Below are 24,667 nucleotides of genomic sequence, written 5' to 3'. Positions count from 1 at the left end.
TAATCATAAAGAAGGTAATTTTCTATATACATTGATAGAAGTAACCATGCCCTCTGTTCAGCTTTGAATCCAACCAAACATGATTGAGCAGTCAGATTACTTTATTTCAGTGACACAAGTGAAACAAAGTAGCTCATTGGTCATTTATAACCAGTCTCTCACCTCAGATTAACCCCTGTGATATTTTTTCTTTCCCCGTAAACAGCCATATTTGCATTTAATGATTATAACATGATAATTATTAAAGTTTCTGACGGTTTATAAATGTTATGACTATGAATGATCAGAAAAAGTAAGAGACAGGAGTGCTACTTGGATGTATAAAGATTGTGCAAAATTGTCCTTTTGATGCTCTTCAGTGTAGGGACCAGTCTCAGATATAAAGTTGAAAAAAAAACTGAGGCACTCAAAAAGTACAAAATAATTAAAAGTCTTTATTACCACATGGCAGATTGGTGGTGAGTTTAACTTCAACTGCAAATTATTATGTACTTTTTGAATGCCTCAGTTTTTGTTTTTGTTTTTTTCAGCTATGTATATGGGTGATTATAATTTGAATATTATGAATAAGTTCCATATTTAAACAGTTGTTATAGCACTGTACTTTGCGATTAGTGACAACAACAAGACATTGGAGTTTGTGTCTGTGTACATTATAGTGTAGAATGTATTTTTAATTTTTTTACTATTCATTATGAATCAGATATTCTGTATTTTCATAAAGATTGAATTGAACAGAACAATGAGCTACAAGAGACCGTTTTACAAGAGATCATCAGAGAGGTTTGTTCTGCACATTCTGGTGACATAATGATGATGATCGTTGTTGGCGATTCTCACAATAATATAAAATGTTCCACCAATGATTATTGTTTAACCTTTTTATTACACTGAAAGATATAACTGTTTATTGTCCCATTCCTACTTTACAGACAAAGGTACAATATAATTTATATCAGTGATTACCAGTTATATATATGTGCAAGTGAAACTATTTGCAAAGCCATATAGTAACACAAGATAAACTCTAGCCAGCGTGGTATTACTAACAGTAGATTAACAGACTGAGAGGACCTAAACAAAGGTGATGAACATGGATGCGTTACAAGGTACTCATGATCACCCGTATTATTATTCACATTGTTAAAAGTTAAAACACAATTTATTCTGAATCAAATTTGCAATTTATGGTTTAATAAGAGGAGAGTAATAATCCCATAATAAAGTTCAAAGTTCACATTTCACACGCATCCCGAATAATTTATAAACAGTCCGACGTAGGAACTGACCAATACAAGAATCACCTCTTTGTGATTTGCTAATTGCGTTCGATTAAATTGCAATTTTGATTTGATGCCGATTAATCTTGCAGCCCCATCCCACAATCCAGAAGTCTTTGTGGGATTTTTTACTCTTTAACTGACTAGTCTTGAGGCCAGAACCTGGTAACAGGGGCGGCACCAGACATTTTTGGCTAGAGAAGCTAAGGGGGTGCTAAGGTCTTCAATGTGGTGCCCACTTAACATGTTAATTTAGAGCCTTTTAACAATGGAGCATACCCCCAGCCCCTACCATGTTTGCTTTACCATTTTAAACTGTTTTAAATGGTTAATTAGTTAGCCCCTGTAGTGATTTATAAAAGCTAATATGGAATTCTTTTTTATTGGAGTCTCATTTTGAATGTAATTTTTAGCCAAGATTGGATGCACTATGTAAAAGGGACAAAAAATAAATAAATAAATAAATAAAATAAAATGTGGGAACTATGGGGGTGCATTGATCATTCTAGGGGAGGCTAGTGTCCCCCTTGCGCCACCCTTGTTAAGTTAGGTTAAGTAAGTACTAAGTTGGGCCTAAAAATACACAGCGAGTTTAAAATCTTGAAAATATATTCTACCTTTAACATTGACAATATCTACACACAAGGAGAATAAAATTAAATAACTTGTGTTTTTCAGCTTTTAGAAAAGTTTTCCGAGACTATGAGTGACCTGCAGATGTTACAGAACGGACTGGAGGAAGCACAAAATCAAACATTTTTAAGCTGTCAGCCCCTTTTAAAGGATATCAAACTCCACATGAGGAATAACAGGGTCATACTGCAGAGTCAGATACTGGTAAGGCATATGCACTTTATTATAATGATTTCATAAAGTTACATATAGAAAAACAGTGATCTATTTATATATTTAATTTGAATGAAAGTGAGTTAAGGATTTCAGTTTGTTTATGATTTTCAAATATCACAATGCTTCTTCTCACAATAATCACATCACTAAAACTGTTCTAGAAAATGCTCTCTCATTGGCAGCACTCATTTTCCTAACAAATGTACCTGTAAAAAGCATACCGTAATTATAATTGCAGTATGTAACATCTGGTGGAGAGTCTGCTGTCTGCTTGTCTCCATGGAGATGTTATTGCTTTACTTCAGTGATTCACAGTACGGCTTTCAATTTGTCAGTCTCACTGGAGACAAATGTGTGATGCCACCAGGACAAATTACAGGTCACATCTGTGGAGAGGTGACTCTGCTCACACTAAGAATTCATGTTTTTCAAGGCAATTTAAAGACCTGTAATCGAATAAATACAAGAACATCCATGGAGACAAGCAGGTGGCATATCATCCACCACAAATGTGCACAGTGCACCTTTAAAGGCCCTATATCGCACAGAATTGACTCTTTTGAGCTTTAAGCCATGTTATAATGCTATTGCCTCATCAAAAACATACCTGGAGTTGTGTTTTATTTCATTCACATATGTTTGAATAACCCTTTATAATTATTCTGTCTACATCTTCAAAGATTAAATACTCTGTTCCACTTTGTGATGTCATGTAGTGGCTGTTTTCAAGTTCACAGCAACCTTTTACCTTTAGTTCAGAAGAGATTGGCAATAGGCAATTATACAAATTATTCTAGTGAAGATGTATGGAGTTTAAAAACACAGTGGTGCATATTATCATCATTATTACATCACAAGGTGTTTTTTATTTTAGAGAAAAAACAAAATTTGCAAACACATCTCCAGATACGTTTTTGATGAGGAAACATAATTATAACATAGATCTGTGAAATGGCGCGCGGTAAGCCCTTTAAGCCTTACTGTGTGTGTTTTTGTTTACTCACAGAACACTACCATGGAAGCCTCATCTCCTCCGCAGATGTGCTCAGGTCTCTCAGAAGTCCTCAGGCGCTACCTGAAACTTCTACAGGGAAAACTGGAGCTGTTTGTGAACTCTTATGCGAACATCATCTGCAATAAAAACACAAGAAATTTCATTGGCAATGGATAATATTATACCTATGGATCTGCATGGACAATATGCACGGACTACTCCCTGTTTTGAAGTGAATGACAGCTGGATTTAACCAACCTCTAAGAAGCTCTAGTTGGCTTAAGTTCACTCTTTTTGTCATGTATGAAGATACTAACTACATGAATTGGGATAAAATCAAAATCGTGATTTGTGGCATATCACCCATCCATTCTGCAAACTGGTTTTCCATTTGGAATATACACCAGTATCAACACAATGATAACAAAGGGCTTAGCGACGGTAGGAATTTTGAAATGACGGCTGAAAATCAAATCTGACCAACCTTTTGGAATGGATTTCATTGAGTTATTTTCAAATACACATTTCCCTATCATGGATATATACAGTGTACAGTTGACTGTGAGACGTCATAGTGCTGTGAGGGACTGTCATAGAAGCAGCTGGACACAAACGCAGTACCTCTGACTCGCACCTCTCAGTACAAGATCCTGGATTTATACCAACAAGACATTTTCGTGCATGTCATGGCTTTTATTTTGAATCTTTTACCACTTTCCCACTGATATATTGGGCCAATATTAGCAGTTTTTTACGTATCGGCTATTGGCCTTAAATCTCCAGCATTGGCCGATATTCTGTGTGGCCCAATCAGCTGTCCAAATATGCATAATGCACTTTGAACCCTTTAGTCCAAAAGAGGGTTCTGCAAAAACATTACACTGCTCTCTTATCCAGTACGTAGTAACACAAGGTCGTGGGTGAGGTTGTACCAATTTCAGATAATCAAATTCCCAAAATCTGCCCTACATATAACTGGCCCCAAAATATTGACAGTTCTTTGGTTCCTCTGACAGTTTCTAAACAATTTCTGAACATCCATGAAAACCCATATAGTTTTAACTCTACAAAATGAGGCAATGTTTTAATGTTTACACCAATTTTTGGTAAGATCCAGATAGTTTTTTGAAATACTAAATAAGATATCCAAAATTGTCCTCCTTTTTATACCCAATATGCATAGACTATATAAAGAAGTATACATGAAGTGAGTTAAGTGAAGTAGAAGTGAGTCGTCACCCATAGCGTTCGGCTCCAGTCAAATGAAGCTCACTGAAACTAGCAGTTATAGGGCCGAATTTGGAGCAGAGTTCGATATTTGGAATTCTGACCGCGAGTATCCTGGCAACCAAAGAGCCAAACTGGAGCAAAGCTGTTGACAGTAACACCTCTGGGAGCAGGCGCTTAGCAATGCTGTCAATCAAACCTGTTGCTAACGCTAGAGGGGGCGACCTCAGGGAACAAAGGCAGTTGATTTGTCTCTTATTAATGTTCATATCTTGAGTTACAGACACAATAGCGAAATGAAAATACTGGGTTCATGTAGAGCGGATCAGTATGAACATTTTAAAACCAAAATGACGAGGCTCAGTGCAGCAGTTACAGAGAGAGGGATAGTGAACTGGAAGTGCGACCACAATCAATTCCTATTTGGGACAGCGCGGCTACCAGGTTAGCTATGTCCATTTATATATATAGTCTGTGCTAATATGTCAAGAAAATGACGCAAGAAATATAAACCTGGCTCTATCAATTTATCTATCTATTTTCAGATTTATATGTACCAATTACGATGAAATACATTTTTTTCTTCACTTTTATGTAAATAAAGTATGGAAACAAAACCGATCACCTTCATTTGTGTTTTATCTGAGGCCATCCCAGGGCAGGAAGTATGTGTTCCTTTCAGGGCATGAGCACATCAAACACAAACAGAATCAGTGTTGAGCAATTTGCTGCTGGCAATGCAAGTGTAGAGATAGGTTCACTGCCAAACTGCTCTCTCACATAAAGTCACACGTAAAGTCTAAAGTTACCATGACAAAGCAAGTGGTATCAGATATTGACATTGGTGAGAAAGTAAAACACAAGCCAAACTTCTGACACAATATTCCAATAGCGCCCTCTGCCTGGAATGAAATATTCCTTAAAGGGCCTATATTATGCAATTTTCTGATGTCTGTTATAATGTTGTTTTCTCATCAAAAACATACCTAGAGTTTTTTCTAGAGTGTTTTGTTTCATTCATACGTTTTATACACAAACCCTGCATATTTAGGCTGTTCTTCTGTCAAACAGAAAACACTCACCACCTTGTGATGTCATGTGGTAATACAGGAATTGCTCCACTGTGTTTTTAAATTCCATACACCTTCACTAGAATCATTTGGATGATTACAGCCCTGGAATTGCCCATTTTTACTTAACTTGAAAAATACCATTTCATGACATCACAAGGTGGAAAAAGCATTCAGAGCTTTGATGTAGACAGACTAATAATAACAAAGGATTACTCAAACCTGAAAGTGAATGAAACAAAACACAACTCCAGGTATGTTTTTGAGGAAGTAACAGCATTATAATATGGCTTAAAACTTATAAGCGTCAATTGTGTGTAATATAGGACCTTTAAAATGTATTGTTTATAAAATGTAGCTACTGTGGATTTTTGGATGCACACCTTTTGTAAGCAAGTAACTAAGCAAATAAGAGTAATTGTAGTTGTAGAGCACCTTTCACAGAGATCAGCGCACAAAATGTTAAAAATAATAGAATAAATGTGTTTACATATATATATATATACATATACATATACATATACATATACATATATATATATATATATATATATATATATATATATATATATATATATATATATATATATATATATATATATATATATATATATATATATATATATATATATATATATATATATATATATATATATATATAGACTTTACAATAAAGACTTTACTATAAAGACTTTACTTCACTTTACTGGGATTATACTGCTTTGTGTAACTGGAATAAAATATATTATATATTACCATTTATAATTATATTTCTCTGTAGCAATATAACGTGATTCAAAATGTGTTATCACAACAGGACTAGTGTGATTTACGTGAAACAGCTGATTATGATAAACTAATATTACCCAAGTTTGTATATTACAGTTTGCCTTTTTTGGTAGTTGTGGTATTCTGGGCTGGCAGGAAAATGCTTAAGGAGGAAGTGAAATCAGTGGTGTAGAGAGAAAAAATAACCAAATTCGAAAGGTTACAGTTTTTAACAACTATAACGTCCTAAACAAACAACAAAGTATCATTAAAACTGTTAGACAGAAACTGACAACCATCTAGTTTGGATTTGTACTAACATGTTCTGAAATGTCATTCTTGTTTGGTCTTATTATCAAATTTTCCTTGCCTGAGGTCATTCAGCACTTGTTGTTTGTTTATTAGTGGAAGTGAATGAATGACAGTGAATGAATTACTAGAGTGATTTACTTAGTGAAATTACTGTTTTTCAATGTCTGCACTTTACTTAAGTACATTTTACAGTGGATACTTTTTACTTTTACTTCACTACATTTGAGAGGAGGTATATGTACTTTCTACTCAACTACATTTTTTAATGTAATGTAAAAAAAAAAAAAAAAGTAAAAAAAACAACAACAACTTTTCATATGATATGAGGGGTTATTTGTACCATTGCAAGAGTATAGTAGTATTTATATCATGTTTGTGGTAACATCCTGACTAAAGTTTTCAAATTCAAGCTTCAGCTTTAAGCAAACAAAATAAATATACAAAATTTGTTAGGAAAAATTAAGCAGTTGTTTTTTGCTACTGTTGACTGTAACTGTTAACTGTATCACTACATTTAACACTTGAACAAATACACTTAAATACTTTAACTTGAGCTTGGTAGATTTTTTCAAGTGATACTTTTATTTGAGTAACTTTTTACCTCTGTATCTATCCAAACGTATTCTACATTATCCAAACGCATTCTACACAAATGAAGATGTGACACCATATAAAACACAGAGGAGTTAATTTATGCAATCATACCAATTTCTACAGATATATTATCAGAGGAAATACCGTCTAGTTGGATTTTTAAGTTGTTTTTTTTATTTTTTATTTTTTTTATTTATTTATTTTTTTTACAAATGATCTCTTCATTTAATTGTATTCATTTCAAACTCTTTATTTCATTTCACTTTATTTTCCCTGCAACATTCCCTCGTTCCACCATGCTTTCCAGTCGCGGAAAAAATGCCTTGCTCTGATTGGTTAACCCCTTTAGCCCACGTGACCAAAAGCAACAGGCTGAAAAACCTCTACAAACACGTGGTCAAGCTAAATAAACACTAAACCGGAAGTGAGGTGACTCTAAATTACAACCTATCACGGTCCCTTTTAACTACAGGGATTTTATTTTGAAAGGCTTTACCGGAACAGAATCAGGTAGCTTCACTTGATAGGAACGTCACATGATAATCAATGAGAGTATACAACCGAACCCTCTCGAAAGCGGTTCACAAGCCGGGGCAGCTGTGATTTGGATAAAATGTAAGGATTTAGATTATGGATTTACCCCGAGTGTTGGCTGATCCATAGGAGAAGCCAAACCCCTAAATATTTCCTCGATTTCTATGCAGCTTGTAGTTTTATCTGCACGCTTTTATTACAGCGTTACATAGGGCTAACTTGTACTGAGTTGAAGTATCTAAGGGGAGTTTTGGAGCTTGCACGATGACAGAGCGAACCCCTCTCCTCCACTACCGCCTGTCCGCCAGCCTCAATGAATCCGAGCCCCAGTCGCCTCAGTCTGATCATGCCGTGGACGAACACCGCAAGAGTCCCAGGCACCGGTCCAATCAGCCGGGCCAACCCAAGAAGCTGTCCACCTTCTTCGGAGTAGTCATCCCCACCCTTCTGTCTATGTTCAGCGTGGTAGTCTTCCTCCGGATAGGTGAGCCTGCCTCCAATAACTCTTAATTGGTTGGTTGCTGATGATGGATGCATTTTAGATTAATTAAAAAGAAAACAAAATGTCTACTGTTTACAATGGATTCTGTTGTTTTGTTTAATTAATTTGTTTAATAGTAAGTTAGTACATTGGGCAAGTTGTTCTACTCCAAACAATTTGATTATATGATAGTATTTTAGTCTACATCTCTATTTTACCTCTTGTTGCCTTTTAAGAGACGATAAAAAATTTGCTTGCTTTTATCACAAACATGGGGCTTTTATTACATCAAATGAGATAGGAAGATTATATTCTGCTGTGATTTGTGCTGAAAAAGATACAAATTAGTGAACTGGAAGCCTCAAATTTGCAAGCTGTTACTTAAAGAGCTCATATTACACTGTTTTTTGATCTATGTTATAATGTTGTTTCTTCATCAAAAACATCCGCGGAGTTGTGTTTTGTTTTGTTTCATTCACACAAGTTTTACACACAAACCCTGAAAATTTAGGCTGAGTTCTTTGGAACGGAAAACACTCTGTTCCACCTTGTGATGTCATGTAGTAATGCAGAAAGTGCTCCACTGTGTTTTTAACTCCATACACCTCCACTAGAATCATTTGGATAATTTCAGTAATGAAATTTTCAATCTCTACTGCACAAAAGGTAAAAAGTAGCTGTTCACTTGAAAACTACTGCTTCATGACATCACAAGGTGGAACAGAGCATTTTGAGCTTTGGAGACAGACCAATAACAAAGGATTACTCAAACATGTGAATGAAACAAAACACAACTTCAGGTATGTTTTTAGAGGCGGTGACAACACTCGAAAATGACTTAAAGCTCAAATTATTTTTTGCATAATATATGACCTTTATAAAACAAACTCTCCAAGACACAATTAGAGTAATAGTTTGACTTTGAAAAAATAGTATGGCTAACTAGCTGACCACTACATCCCTAGTCTACAGTAACACGAATTGTACAGTGTATGCAAAACAGTTTCAGCTTAAGCCTAAAACAATCTGCATGGCAACTGTATGGATACAACTTCCTTGGCACTAATCATAATTTGTTATCAATGTGTTTCCACTATAAATCTAATTAATATTCACCTTTGAATAGCTTTGAATTGTTAATACAGCCAGTACTCTTTTTGAGGTGTTGCTGTCGTTTACCTAACTCACTCAAACCCATTCCTCACATAGTCAACTGTTAAATGAATCATATTGTTTGCGTGCTGTTATCACAAGCATTCAGAGACTGGGCTACACTCCTCTACTTCCTTATTGTTGTTGAGCTTTGCACATGTTTTAAGATTTGAACTGCTTAAGTCATTTTACTTCATGGCTGGAATGCGTTGTGAAATTTTAGTAGTAGCAGAATAACGATGAATGAATAAATGGGAACTTTTACAGTCAAAACAGGAACTTGAGGTTACAGCTATGTTTTCACTTTTTTTATAATCCTTGTGGTGATTTTGTTTGGGAGCTCGCCCCTCCCCTGCCACCCCAGTCTCGTGAGATGTCAGCTGCTGCACGGTGGACATGCTTAGGGTATACTCACATGAACACACATAGTAGTAGCTGTGTGTGGGTGGGTGGTTGGTATAATTACTATACCAACTTAACATTCACTATATGAAACCTGGAACAATATATTTTTGGACTTGGGCTTTATTGTGTGCACATTTTTATGTAATAATGGGGAGATTTGTGTTATTTTTGTTGTGATATGATAAGATTTGAGCTGTGAAGGCATGAATATTCAACTTCAGTGGCTAATTATTTCTTAAGTCTGCTATCAAATTGTTTTTTTTAATGATATGGTTTATTTAAAAAATGTATTACTGGGATTAACCTGCTTTATTGTTATTATGTCAGAGGCTTAAAATAGTTTCAATATGATCATTTATCGTTATATATCTCTGTAGTGATATATCTTGCTTCAAAATGTGTTATCGTGAAAGGCCTATCAGGTGGACTAAAATCTGTACACACACTCAATTCAAGGGACCTGCCTTAAGATAACAAGTTACGGTTTAGATTAAGGTTAGGCAAGTAGCGACTATGGTTATGTTTAGGATTGGTCTTCAAGAAGTATTTGTAATCCAAAAAAACATGAAAAGTCAACATGCGTGTGTAGGACTGTGTAATACATCTGTTATTACTAAAATAGTTCTACAGAATATTCAGGAACCTTACTGTGAATGGTAAACTTGTATCAGATAAGGGCTGAGCCAGTTTGAGAAAAATAAAATGAAATTGTTCTAGTTCTGATTTTATAAGTTTTTTAAGTGTGCAGTTTAATTTATCCAAAGGGCAGGAGCAACAACATTTCAGACTAGATAAAAATATATACTGGTACTAACTAAAATGAATTGCATGCATTTCCGAGAAGTAAGTTGTCTTTAATTAGCAGATTTTATAAATAACAAGACAAGATATTTAGTTGTTCAGAGAGAGAGATCATATTAACCACAGCAAATGCCATAAAAATTTAAACGCCATTCAAATCGTCCATGCTCCTTGAAAACCATGAAATCATCTTTAATCCCATTTAACAGATAAAACTGCAGAGTGCAAGTGCTGCAAAACAACTTTAATTTTCTGGAAAATTTACTTTCAAAATAAACGCATTCTTTTGAATTGAAAAATGGCGTAGCAGCAGAAGCGCAGTAAGATACATGGCAGAAGATGTGATGCATAGTGAGAGGTGTAAACATGATTATTTGAATAAACCTGCTCTCAATAAGTTGGTGTTTCCTTCCTTTATGCAACAGTAGTATTACCAATTGAAAACATGGTGGATTATTACCTCAGTGTGACACATTAACTTGCCCCTGGAGATAAATATTCATCTTAATTGTCCTGGGCCCATGGGATCATGTGAACACTGAATCTAACCACATCAAATGAAAGTTAATGAAAATGAAAAAGAGAAGTTTCAAATAAAGAACATAGTCTGTGATGCACTGTTCAGTATTATCAAGGGAGAAATAGACCAAGATAGGACAGCCTTTTGTGCGTTTCAGTTCATTCTTAGTGAATTTTCTAAAATAACACATGATTAACATCCTGTATTATGTTAGTTTTAGGGTATGTTATGGGTATGTTATGTTAGTTTTAGGGTATAGTGACAGCATCCTACTTACTCAAAAAAAAAAAGAAAAAAAAAAGTAATAGCTTGAGTTATAAATACCTTACAACAAAGCTACTACTTATTGTTTGTCATTCTGAGGACTGGATCAAAGGTGCACTGCGTAACTTTCGGTTTGCCACCTGCTTGTTTCCATGGACATGGTATTGCTTCACCTGGAAGCAAGTTACAAGTTACTACAGTATTACATACATTTTTACTGTGAGCAATGTCGCCTCTCCACAGATCTGGCCTATTACTTGGAATGTTACTTGACCTGCTTGTCTCCATTGTGTAATGGAACATTTCAGGCAAAGCAATACATTCTCAGTACAATGTCTTTGATACTTTTTGCTTTTATAACAACTGATGCATCACCAACAAAACACATCTTTCAAGTTTAACGTTTTCACTTCCTGACCCACTTTTAACTCATGGTCTCACTTCTCCAATTACAAGCTGTTTGTGACTCTTGTTTTTCTCTTCTTTTTTGCTGCAGGTTTCGTAGTGGGTCAATGTGGACTGTACCAAGCGTTTGCCATGTTTTTGGTGGCTTATATCATCATCTCACTCACAGTGCTGTCCGTCTGTGCTATCTCCACAAACGGAGCCCTTGATGCCGGAGGAGCCTACTGTATCCTTTAAAAACATGTATGATGCCACATTCCTCTCATTCCAGTAACAAAGATCATGTGAACCCAATAAAACCAGAACAAAATGGAAGTGGAAAAGATGTTTTATAAAGCCATTAATGTCACCTAAGTCTCCATGAAAATGTTATTGCTATGAATGTCCACCCCTCTCACAGTAATGGTTGTAATTTATTCCAAACTGCAATGCACACACTAATGAATAAATAGCTGATAGTCAATTTTGAATCAATGGTTGCTTGATAACACTGATTATGGTTATATTTGAGTCTGTTGTAATGTCGTGGCATGCAGCTCTATGTTCACATGTTCTCGGATAAAATTACATCGAATTATTAATTTCTGTATAAATATCCAGAGATTCGGTCTTTAATGTTTGTCAGACATGATCAGCAGAGCGTTGGGTCCAGAGTTCGGTGGTAGTATTGGTCTCATGTTCTTTCTGGCCAATGTGTGCGGTAGCGCCCTCTACGTGTTGGGTTTGGTGGAGGCTGTTCTTGCCACATTTGGAGTTCCAGAAGGTAAACTATATATATTTTCATTCTAATATATTTCATTACAGTCAGACAAAAAGGGCTTACGTATTTGTTCAGAATGATAGGAGTTTCTCTTTTGTTTGCACATAATTCCCACCTGCATGTCACATATCATATAGTGTTTAGAGCCCATTTATACACATTTCCCTCCATTGGGTATTTTCTTTTGTGGAAATGATGGTCCTTTTTAAGACCTGGTTTAGACCTGGAATGGTACTATTATAGGCCTGGTTTCGATCTGGTAGTTCTTGGAAAGACCCATTTGGGTCATGTGTGTTGGGTTGGGTTATGTATTGACACTGTATGTATTGACACTGTATGTCACTGTATGTGTGTCTTTCAGATGGCATTATCACCAGTCATTACCAGGTCCTCCCTTCAGGATACTGGTGGGCTCTGCTCTATGGGACGGTGATCGCTCTGCTGTGCCTGGTCGTGTGTTTGGTTGGAGCTCATATTTACGCCAAAGCTACCTTCCTCATTTTTATTGTGGTGATGGTAGTCCTCCTCACCATCTTCATCAGTTTTTTTGCTGTGATGCCTCGAGTAGTGCAGTTGCCAGCCGAAGCCACCTTGAACCCGATCGGCAACGGGACCTTGGGCCCCATCACAGCCAACTTCACAGGCTTCAAGATCGATACGCTCATGGGGAACCTGTGGGGTGAGTGGCATGGAGCAAGAGATGTGTATAGATTTTACTATAAACCTAAAGATTGCAAATTACATTGTACTTGTATTACATTGTACTTCCCTCGTCAAAAACATGCCAGGGGAGGTTTTAGATGTCGGCCATAGAAGGTTTGAGTATTTTAGGGATCTCTCCCATGACCTATTTGAACCCTCCTTATAGTTAGATATAAGATTGAGCCCAAAGGCTACATCACCTCTGCTCCCACATGACAATTCTCCATAAATATAGAAAAACATGATACCAAGATGTACACAACAACTTGACACATTTGATGGGATTTGCAGTAGTAGTGCGTTTGCGAGATGCATGCTGATTGTGTTGTGATAGTGCTGTCAAGGGGGAGGGACTAGAGGGGAGTAGAGACTTACAGCGTCAAAAAAGAAAAATGACAGTGAAACTTATAAAACATTTTACTATGTTGTTTTCGATGAATTTCAAAACTATAAAAGATAACATGCTGAGTCAAATATTTTATGTGTTAGCAGTTAGTACTCCAAAGAAGTAAAATACCCCTCTTGAAAACAATGATAATCCAAGTGATTAAATATTTGAATTATTTTCATCTGGACTAGTTCAGAAAGCTATGGTATACTTATTTGATCATTTGACCCAGTAGCAGAACCTCTTTTCTTCAAAGATATGATTCAGTGAACTATGACTTACAAAAACAAAAGATAACAGAATATAACCAGAAAAGAAAGAAATATCTAATCTCCAAAAGTCTCAAATATTATGAAAATTAAACTGGCATTATATTAACTGTAGGTTTCACATCTGCCATCTACTGGTAAGAAAAATCAAAGCAGCTTCAAAGGGCCCATATTATGTTATTTTCCAATCTATTTTATGATGTTGTTTCCCCTGAAAACATACCTGGAGTTGTGTTTTGTTGCATTCACACACATTTAACACAGAGACCCTGTATATTTCTATTGAGTTATTTTCTCAAGCGGAAAAGACTTGTGATGTCATGTGGTAATACAAGCAGTGCTTCACTGTGTTTTTAAATTCCATACATCTTCTCTAGAATCATTTGGATAATTTCAGCCCTGGATTTGCCAATCTTTACTGAACTAAAGGTAAAAAGTAGCTGTTAACTTTAAAACTCACTACATGACATCACAGAACAGATCAACAGAACATTTTGTGTTTTGGAGATGTAGACGGACTAATAATAAATTTTATTTTTATTTATTTTTAAGCATATCTTTTTAACTCTGTGCATGCCCTTATTATGTTTTTATGTTGCACTTTATCACCGCAGCAAGTTCCTAATTTGTGAACTGTGTTCACAGACGATGGCAATAAAAGTCTTCTGATTCTGATTCTGATAAATGGTTACTCAAACATGTGCGAATGAAACAAAACACAATTCCAGGTATGTTTTTATTTGTGAGGTAACAGCATTAAAACCTAGCTTTAAGGTTACAAAAGTTACGTTTGTATAATATTGGACGTTTAATAATTCATGTCATATTTCAGAATTTAAATGACTTTTCCTTTATATTCAAATAATAGATGTCAGTGCAAAATAGTGAGCGATGCTTTTGTCAAAACATGCCCCACATTCGTCAAGGCTTTGTAACAACTTGATTAAATTTATTCAGTCAAGCCTTGGATTAATGTGTCAAACTGTACACAGAATTTCAGCTCTGTGATATTTCAATTGTGCTGCAACAAGCTTCAAAAATGGATTCTGATCCCAATCTCAGTGACCAATCTGTCATTTCCTTCAGCAACCCATTAAAACCTCCACTGTGGGTTATTTGCTCTGTAATTTCCTATGTAACTTCTAATTCGATGCAGTTTTCTCCTTATTACTGACTGTAATATAGTAACCAGCCCACCCCATTTGTTTACAGGGATTTGCAAGCATGTGATTACTAAGCTAATTGACCTAACGAAGGGGCATGTGATTGGAGCACACTCTTAATAATCCGATTTCAAAGTACCATATGCCTTGTTGCCAACTGTAACTGCACGATTTGGAAACAGAAAGCATAGAAGGCAAGACTGTCTTGGAAGTTAATGGGCCACCTATATATATATATATATATATATACCCTAATGATTATAAGTGAATTATGAATGGATTTCAGTTGTACAGCAAATTAAAGGTGCACTATGTAACTTTTCTGGTGGGGCGTCTAATACCTGCTCTTTTCCATAAAAAACTTCTCTATGTTGCATTTATCCAATTAATAAATGCAACAATTATTGCTCAAATAAACCTTGTACAGTGACTGGGGTCGCCTCCCCATAGATCCAAGGTGTAACTTGACCTGGTGGTGCCACCCATTTGACTCCATGGAGCTAGATAGATTTAACGCTATACTGTGGTGCATTCCAAGCAAAGCAATAACATCTCCACGGAGAACAAGCAGAAAAGTTACATAAAAAAACTTTTAATGCACAAGGTGAAGGTCAAAATATTTAAACCTTTCTTTTTGCGACTGAAAAGCACTTCAAAGACCCACTGAACATGTGGGGGAACTTGTATTTTTCTTCTAAATGATTGTAGTAGAGAGGAAAGAAACTAAAGCCGTGTTTGTGCTCCTTAGTAGAGGTTCTCTGATCAGGATTTTTGAGGCCCATACAATCGCCTGAATTTTTGACTGGCTGATAGGGATCACAGCTGCTACTGATTACATGGACTTCGGTATAGTGATGCAAACTATTTTGTCATTTGAAAAATAAAATAAGCTTTTGATGATATGAAGTTTGGCCAAGTTTGGAATTTTGCGGGCAATTTCAGCCAGTGATGCGCCTCTAGCTGCCCATCGATTACCCTACGTTATTTTTACTTTAGTCCTTTACTCTTTAATATAGATTTTTTTTTGAACGCCCTTGAAAAGGAGGGTGTGAGTACTCTCATTGGGCTCTTCCTGTATTGAGATAAATGAAATGAAATAAACGTATAAATTAAACACCTATATCCGAAAGCACGTTTTTTTCTCTTAAGCCTAAATGTTTCAATTTGTTTTGTATTTACACAACATACGTTATAGTTGTTTTAGTGTTTTACAAATTACAAATAAAATTGATTTATGACTGATGTATACTCCCTTTTCTCATTGATTTGACGTTCTTTGTAAACAACAGAAGATAACTGCCCCTCTAAGCTGTAAACCTTGATAAGTTTGTTCATGCTCAGGTGAGAACGAGAGGGTGTTTGTCAGGAAGCTAAATTGAACTTTTTGGGGGGAGATGGATGGTCTTGAAAGTTGAGCTCCACAGCCTGATCTTGTGTTATCTCCATTCACAGCTGACTACGCGCGGGATTACACAACAGGCAAAATGATGACTTTCGCCACAGTCTTCGCTGTCATGTTCAACGGCTGTACAGGGATCATGGCCGGATCCAACATGTCCGGTGAGTACAATTGGAGGCCGCAAGAAGAGGGTATTTGGACACTGGTTCATTGAGAGATATTGTAAAGACTGACTTAAGAAGATTTATGCATTCAAATGACTCTTATGTTTGTCATGTTATTACAGAGAATACGATCAGATATTTTCACACATTTATTTACAACAACACCGCACAACATTCTGGAGGTGGTACCTCGCCTGCATGGAAATAGAAAGTTAAAACCATAATTTGGAACATTCACCATGGAGATATAAGTTTTGTGCCATACTGTGCCATGTCATAGCCAAAGGAATCGCATTTCCGTGGAGACAAGCAGGTGGAAGGGCTCCTCCTGGCCAAATAAGAGTCAGGTTTGGGAAGATGAAACACATATTGAAAGAAACAAAGCAAAAACAAACATATAACGGAGGGGAAAAAAAAGGAAACATTAGTCTATTTTTGGTCAAAAAGTTACACTGTTGGGCTTCAAAACATGATGGTACATATTTATGAACAATTCAGTCAAGTAGCATAAGGTGTATACTATTCCCTATGGCCTATATGTTGAGATCAGAATCTCAGCGTTCCAGTGCTATCCAAAACAGAGTTGTTAGGCTAAAAGACTGAAACTGTGATGTCTTGGCCACAGACCCATTTTACAAACTGCAAAACATTCTTCTGTATGATGTTGTTGTTATAACAGAGGCATAATAAGTTGTGTTCAATTATAGTAAAAGTCTTATTTTTTGCTTGTAGGAGACCTGAAGAATCCCAGTTACTCCATCCCTCGTGGCACCATCACAGCCGTCATCTTCACCTACATCATCTACAACCTGCTGTGTGTGCTGGAGGCCTGCTCTTGTGACCGGTCAGTAACAACCATAGAATGTGTATACTGCTAAGCAAGCCTATATTTCAAACTCACCCTTTTCCAGGTCACTGTTTTTATTCTTATCTTTGCTCAAATAGTTTCTTATTTTGTGTGTTTGTATAATAATGTTGACAATAACAGGGAATCCCATGACCAAATGTCACCTTAGTCATCTTTTGCATTAGTGAGAGTGGTTATAGTTTGGGTTAGAGTTACAATACCTTATTTTGTTGAAAAGGCAAAAAGCTGAGAGAGCTGAGAATTGGAAACTTCACTGACTATGATCCTTTGCTCTGTGGTTAAAACTACTGTTCTTCAGTTAGAATGTGTAAACTGATCGTAAAGTCTTGTCAGTTTTATAGATGAATAATTTCTATCATGCCTCTCCACCTAATGCAATTGTATTTTGAGGGCTGGTCTCTGAGATTTGAATGTTTTTTTTTACATGACTAAGGTCGATAATGATGTTTAGAAACTCGGTAAGCTCTTTTGATAATTTCTGGCTGGTAATTAGGGCAGATTTTGATCATTTCCCCTAATATTATCGTTTTAAATTGCAGCCCTAAACAACCCTATTTCACTGTAAAACAACGAGAAAGCTTTGTGGTAACCTTTTGTGTAGTCTGTTGTAGTACTCAAATAAATCTAAAAATCTGCTCTTTAGTCAGGTACTGAGCTGAACTAATAAGAAATTTAAGGCAGAAAGCCAAAAATATATAATATACAATACCAGTCAAAAGTTTGGACAAACCCTCTTATTAATTTTTTTCTTTATTTTTACCACTTTCTACATTTTAGGTACATACAGAAGACATCAAATATATGATGTAAGGTACATGGAATGTACTTTTGTTATAATTTTGTGACTGTAACTTTTCTACATAATTCCATATATTATATATTATATTATATATATGTTTATAAAATGTGGAAAGTAGTAAAAAAAAAAAAAAAAACACTGAATGAAAAAGTGTGTCCAAACTTTTGACTGGTCCTGCATATGTATATAATGGTCTATTTCTAATATATTTCTACTATAGGCCACTTATTGCAGTGATATGACATGTTGAAAAAGCATGACTCTTTCTCCTGTCAATCCATGTTACGGCCTCATAAAATAAAATAAATGCCCTAAAATGAAATGAAAAGGTTTCATGTGATGTGACTGATGTTGTTCTAATGGTCATGAGCAAATTGAATCCAAGTCACATGTTATCAAATCTGATAATACAATTTAGTTGTAGACTAATAATAAGACTAATGTAGAAATGAACTCCTCCCTGGTATTTGACAGATGTCCAGGAAAGTCAAAGATGCCAACCTTAATCAGACATTTATAGAGGTTGTTTGGACATTTCAAACTGGTAAACAATGTACTTTTACTTTATTTAGATAGCACATTTAAAACTATTTCAGCTGACCAAAGTGCTTCACATAAAAGTCAGCAAAAAAAACAAACAAAACCCCAAAACATACATACAAAACACTAATAATAAGTTGAATAAGTTGAAATAATAAGTTGAAATTAAAATTCTAGACAAAATTGCCACAGTAGGAAATGATTCATGTCTTACTATTACAGATATATTATAAGTGATTTTAGTACCTCTTTTATGGGACTACTACCATTGCAATTGTTAAGCCACCTACTACTATTATTACTATTACTACTACTACTACTGCTACTATTACCATTATTATTATTTCTACTACTATTCCCCTTACTACTAATACTATTACCATTATTACTACTACTACTATTAGCATTACTACTATTACTACTACTATTACCATTACTACTACTACTACTAAATATGAGTAAAAGTAGCAATTGGCATGCTCATGATTTTCTGCTGTGTGTTGAAAATATAATGGTCATTCTTCCAACACCTTATCCTTCACCTTTTTAATAAAACCCCGGCATCTAAATTAAAGCAATTTGCTGATAGTGTTATAGAATGAGATGTTAGCATGTTGTGTTAGCGACAGATTAAATCCAATACTTAGTGACTATCAGATAATGCAGACAGGGCTCATTTTCTGCTTCACTACACAAAACAAAGTCATCACAGGAGAAGCCATTTTGAAAAGCGCCTACTCCCCTCCAATGTTATCTGGCTGCACGTGTCACATAATCAATTCCAATGCACTGAACTTGAGAATGAGCAAAAGGAATCATAACAGAAGACTTGACTGTTAAACCCAGCATGGGTTTGCATTGATTTGGAAGGGGGGATATTGATCATTTTCACCTGAAGGAGTGAAAATAGAAAAATGTATATTGGCTCTATATGTTTAAAAAATGCCATGCTAAAAACTTAAATGCTCTACCTGATTTTTACTGTCATGAAAAATAGAAGTACTGTAGTTCATTTTAACCAGTTTGCAGTGGTCCAAAGTTCTTCCTCACTTACTATATGTGTCCCGATCATCCCAATTATTCACTGCGATGAGTTTATAAGCACTTTCCACAACTTCCAGAGGCCAGAGCAGAGTTTTGCTATGATGGCAGAGCTAACGTCAACTAGCATGCTAATGGGAACTGCTTGATCATCGGACAATAAAATGCTTTCTAGGAAAGTTTTAAGGCAAGGAAAGTTTATTTGTATTGCACAATTTGTACACAAAGTAATTTAAAGTGCATTACAGAATAAGAAAGACATTAAAATCACAATACAAATGACTCAGAGTCAGAACATAAATAATCATCATAAAATTAACATGAAGAGTGCAGAATAAAAACCTTACAGTCATATGCACAGCTAAACAATGTTAAAGTAGAGGCCTGTCTCATATCTTCAGGAAGCTACATAAAACTGAAAAGTTGATTCATGCTTAGTCCTGACTCTGGGCACCAGCAGGAGGCCGGTCCCTGAAGTCCTCAAAGTGTGAGATGGTTCATATGGCATTAACATATCAGAGATATACTTTGGTACTAGGCAACAAGAAACGCTGACAGCAGGCGGCTGACTTTTTTTGCCCTTAAGAAATGCTCATACAATATATATGTACTGGGGCAAGACAAATTTTGCTGAAAGACAAGAGAAAAAAATCTAATAATTTTTTACATTTATAGTACAGAGAGGGGCCCCTCACAAAGTCTGTCCCACCAAGATAATTTATGTCCAGGGCCCAGAATTTGGTGCTACACACTTGCCATTAACTTTGCTTTGTTAGCTTAGGAAGGTGTTGTTTTGTTGTGGTTTAAGAGACAAGCATAAAAGGTCCAGGTTTTTGGTCATAGATAAAGTTAAATTTATATTGCCCCAGCTAGTTCTTTTTTAACAATTTAATCTGCAAAAAAGTGGCATAAGCTTAGTAGTAAAAAAAAAAAAAACCTAAACTAAAAAACTAAAAATAAAAAGTAAAGCGTTGTGCCACTAAATATGCAAAATATGCCAAGATTTGAACAGCTAGATCCCCAAAGCTCGTAACAGTGTGCTTGGAAAGTATTTTATTTTATAGTGTATTTGACTTGATTTAGCAGACTGGGCTAAATGTTTGCAGTGTTGTTAGATCGTAATCCCGGGCTGTTTAATGTCAACATCTGCTAACAACCTCATCACCTTATCAAGTTTATACACAAACATACTTACCCTGACGCGGCACTAAGTATTACAACTCCTTTACAATTCTATCTTTCCCTCCTTCCCTCTCTCCTCCTCTCATCTGTCTCTTTCTATCTGTCCACTGCAGTGTACCAGGGCTCAGTATTGATGGGGCTCTAAAGGGGTAGTTGCTGGAGTGCTAAACTGACATGACAGGGCTATAAAAGAGCTACAGGAATCGATACAGCCATCATTCACCCTGTCACGCCGTCCTCCCTGTGTCCGTGTACCTCATACATACTGTACTGTACTAGGAGAAGTTTGGGCCAGCTGCGAACAATACGGCCTACTAGGACTACTTTCATAAAATACAGGGTTTTAGAGTAATCTGCCGGAGGAGATGGATACTGTATATGTCACTGTAGGTGAATACTGTATATGTTACTATTTAGTTTCAGGGATGTGCAATGGATACTGCTTTGAGATGCAGCATGGAGGAATTAATGTTATATTACCGTATTAAGTAAGTAGAAAAGATGATTGAAAAAAGCATTTAGAAGATACTGGATGTTGAGCTGAGATTCAGACAAAACCATTTGTGTTATACCTGGGGCTATAAAGGCGGCTCTGTGGCTAAACAGTGTAGTATTTTCCTTTGAAACAGGAGACTATAGTGGCCCCCCCATAGTTTAATTTTGCCCCCATATTAACAAACTGATCAATAAACTGGTAAAACAAATTATACTTTATGCTACTAGTGTAGTAATACATGTAAAGAAGTAACTATATTACATAGTACACTCTTTTCTGATCTATGTTATAATGTTGTTTCCTCAAAAAAACATATCAGCAGTTGTGTTTTGTTTCATTCACACATGTTTAACACACAAACCCTGCATATTTAGGAGCTCTTCTCAGGTAACTGTTAACATCAAACTACCACTTCATGGCATCACAAGGTGGAGCAGAGCATTTTGAGCTTTGGGGATGTAGACAGACTAATAATAAAGCGTTAGTCAATCATGTGTGAATGAAACAAAACACAACTCCAGGTATGTTTTTAAGGGGGTAACAACATTATGATGTGTCATTAAGCTCACAAGAGTCAATTTTGCGTAATATAAGAATTTTTAAGCTGAGTGATCAGTGATTATTTTTTGATCAGTAGAGGTAATAAGTGACATTATTACACCAAAATATTAAGCTGTTTACCACTATCAAGTGTGAAGTGCCTTACCTCATTATTTATATATATATATATATTTTTTTTTTTTTTTTTCCATTACAAGTCTTTATTATAGAAAAAAATTAAACTTTACTGTCTGCTAATTAGAAGTAGGCTCATTCAGTGTCATCACTACAGCTGCAATGGTCTTCCTGTATCATTTATCCCAGGGCATTTAACTGTGGCTATTTAATACAATAGCCACAGTTGTTTTATCTTGTGAATTGTTGATCATGTCTTAAGGCAGTGCAGTGATTACAGAAGGACCTACACTCCATTGTGTCTAAACCCCTGGTCACCTGACCTCAGGCTGAGGTCATGTGGGGCCCCTCACATGAGCAGAGAGTGTGAGGGGCCTTGTTCACACTCCACAAGAAAGTTTCACATGCAAATAGGTCAGTGTGCTACAATCACTCATTCATGGAGCCCTGCAACTAAAAGCATAACAAAATACTTACTATAACCTAACACTAGAGAATGCAAACAGAAGGCATAAGCAGTTACACCTGGTTTCAAATGTAATGGTAGTGGGCTCATTCAACTCTCTTAATTAATTAATTATTTGATTGTATTGACAAAGCTATAGCATTTGAACAAGTGATTGTTAGAGAAATTGAACTACTTCAGTCCTTGGCCTACGTCATCAGAGGTACAATACTCCCTACAATGGAAGCATAGCCAGCCTGGACTGTACTAGTATCAAATGTACAACACTAGCACAATGTCTTGAGAGTTCAGGTTCACTGATGGTAAATAAACCTCTCCTGCATCAGAACTTCAGAGTGATGTTGTGCTGAAGTAGAATTTGTTAGACTTAGTCCTGGTCTAGTCCCGGTTTAGTTCCTGGTTGAGTTCAGTTTAAACGCACCCATACAGACATTTTGCTTGGATACAAAATTTTGAACAGTGTTTACTATATTGAAAATAATAGCATGTGTTATACCCACACTAATCTAATCTACAAGTTATGCATAATTATATATGTGTAATTATAAAAACGTTAAATCTTAACTAGGCCTGTCACAATAACACATATATATATATCGCTATAGAGAAATACTGGGATAAACGATAATATTGAAACTTTATGCCACTGACAAAAAACAAGAGAATTTCAGTAAACCTGTTTTTAAAGATACAGTATCATTAAAAAGATGCAACAGATAAAAGTGGAATAAACTTATAATTAGCCATAGAAGTTATTTTTTCTAACTCTCTACAGCTCAAATGTTACGCTATTACATAAAAATGTCAAAAATCTCCCCAAGATTACCATCTAAAAGTAAAAGTACCCATGATAAAGATTGAGCCTCAAAACATATTATAGCTTTTTATATTGTGATCAATCAGTCCATGTAGTAATCATAAGTAATCAATCTTAGCACGTTCCCAACGGGTCTCCACTGCAATTGCATATAAAACATAAAAAGTATAGTTATTAGCATATTTGACCTCTTCCTCCTCAGTCCCAGTGCAAACCAGTGAATACCAGGACAGTTGGCTACTGCTGTGTAACACGTGAGACCATAGCGTTTGTAAATGTGAAACCTTCTGCTTCTTTTTATGCAATTCTCCTCATTACCATCTGGTCCTGTGACTCAATGACTTTCTGTTGAAATAAACACCAGTGGCCCATTCCCAGAACCTTAGAGTTACTACATCAAAACAGGTGAATGAAATCCCTTATGTTCTCATCTTCTATTGTCACTGCCATAAAATTGCATGGTAGTATTTCCAGGCAATTACTCTCAGGCTAAGTTTGTTCAAGATTATAGGTGTGTCAAATAGATTTTCACTGTGTATTGTGGCTGGAAGTGCAGCATTTCACAATTGATTTGAATCTTGTGATATCTCAGACTGGATAATTTGTATGTAATGAAATTGAAAGGGCAATGTAATATCGCATTATCCTGTTTGTGCCATTTTAATAAAGTCACCAGACAATATTGAACATCTGACTAACGGATCCAGGACGCAGCCAGCGGGAGAGAATGGACAGGGACAGTGGTGTTAGGGGTCATTTATGGTGAGTAGCCTCTGAATGACCAGTCAGTATTATGATAAATGATGTATTGTTTAAGGTCCTATATTGCACAATTCTTCTGAGCTTTCAGCCGTGTTATGTTACCTCCTCAAAAACATACCTGGACTTGTGTTTTGTTTTATTCACACGTGTTTGAGTTATCCTAGTTCATTAGTCTGACTACATCTCCAAAGCTCAAAATGCTCTGTTCCACTTTGTGATATCATGTAGAGGTAGTTTTCGAGTTAACAGCTACCTTTTACCTTTAGTTCAATATAGATTGGAAATTCCTGGGCTGAATCCACCCAAATGATTCTTGTAAAGGTGTATGGAGTTTAAAAACACAGTGGAGCACCTGTATTACCACATGACATCACAAGGTGGAACAGAGTGTTTTCTGTTTGAGAGTAGAACTCTAAATAAGCAGGGTTTGTGTGTTAAACATGTGTGAATGAACCAAAACACAACTCCAGGTATGTTCGTGATGAGGAAACATAACAGAGATCAGGGAATAGCTTACTAT

The 24,667-nt window shown here is 35.9% G+C and overlaps 1 protein-coding gene across 1 annotated transcript in view; it reads left to right on the top strand.

Annotated features, from left to right (window-relative positions):
* Nucleotides 1-7,662: 7,662 nt before the first annotated feature.
* The window catches only part of zgc:153039 (uncharacterized protein LOC767698 homolog), a 95,223-nt gene continuing 78,218 nt past the window's right edge, over nucleotides 7,663-24,667 (top strand). The window contains exons 1-6 of the mRNA XM_033977569.2: nucleotides 7,663-8,112; nucleotides 11,748-11,882; nucleotides 12,282-12,419; nucleotides 12,778-13,095; nucleotides 16,391-16,498; nucleotides 17,234-17,345. Coding sequence (XP_033833460.1) covers nucleotides 7,893-8,112; nucleotides 11,748-11,882; nucleotides 12,282-12,419; nucleotides 12,778-13,095; nucleotides 16,391-16,498; nucleotides 17,234-17,345 — 1,031 coding nt within the window. The 5' untranslated portion in view covers nucleotides 7,663-7,892. The remainder of the gene's footprint in view (nucleotides 8,113-11,747; nucleotides 11,883-12,281; nucleotides 12,420-12,777; nucleotides 13,096-16,390; nucleotides 16,499-17,233; nucleotides 17,346-24,667) is intronic.

The sequence above is a fragment of the Periophthalmus magnuspinnatus genome, chromosome 13, assembly GCF_009829125.3.
Source record: "Periophthalmus magnuspinnatus isolate fPerMag1 chromosome 13, fPerMag1.2.pri, whole genome shotgun sequence".
Classification (NCBI taxonomy): Eukaryota; Metazoa; Chordata; class Actinopteri; order Gobiiformes; family Gobiidae; genus Periophthalmus; species Periophthalmus magnuspinnatus.
Note: the sequence above shows the minus strand (reverse complement) of the source record. Positions and strands in the feature narration are given on the sequence as shown.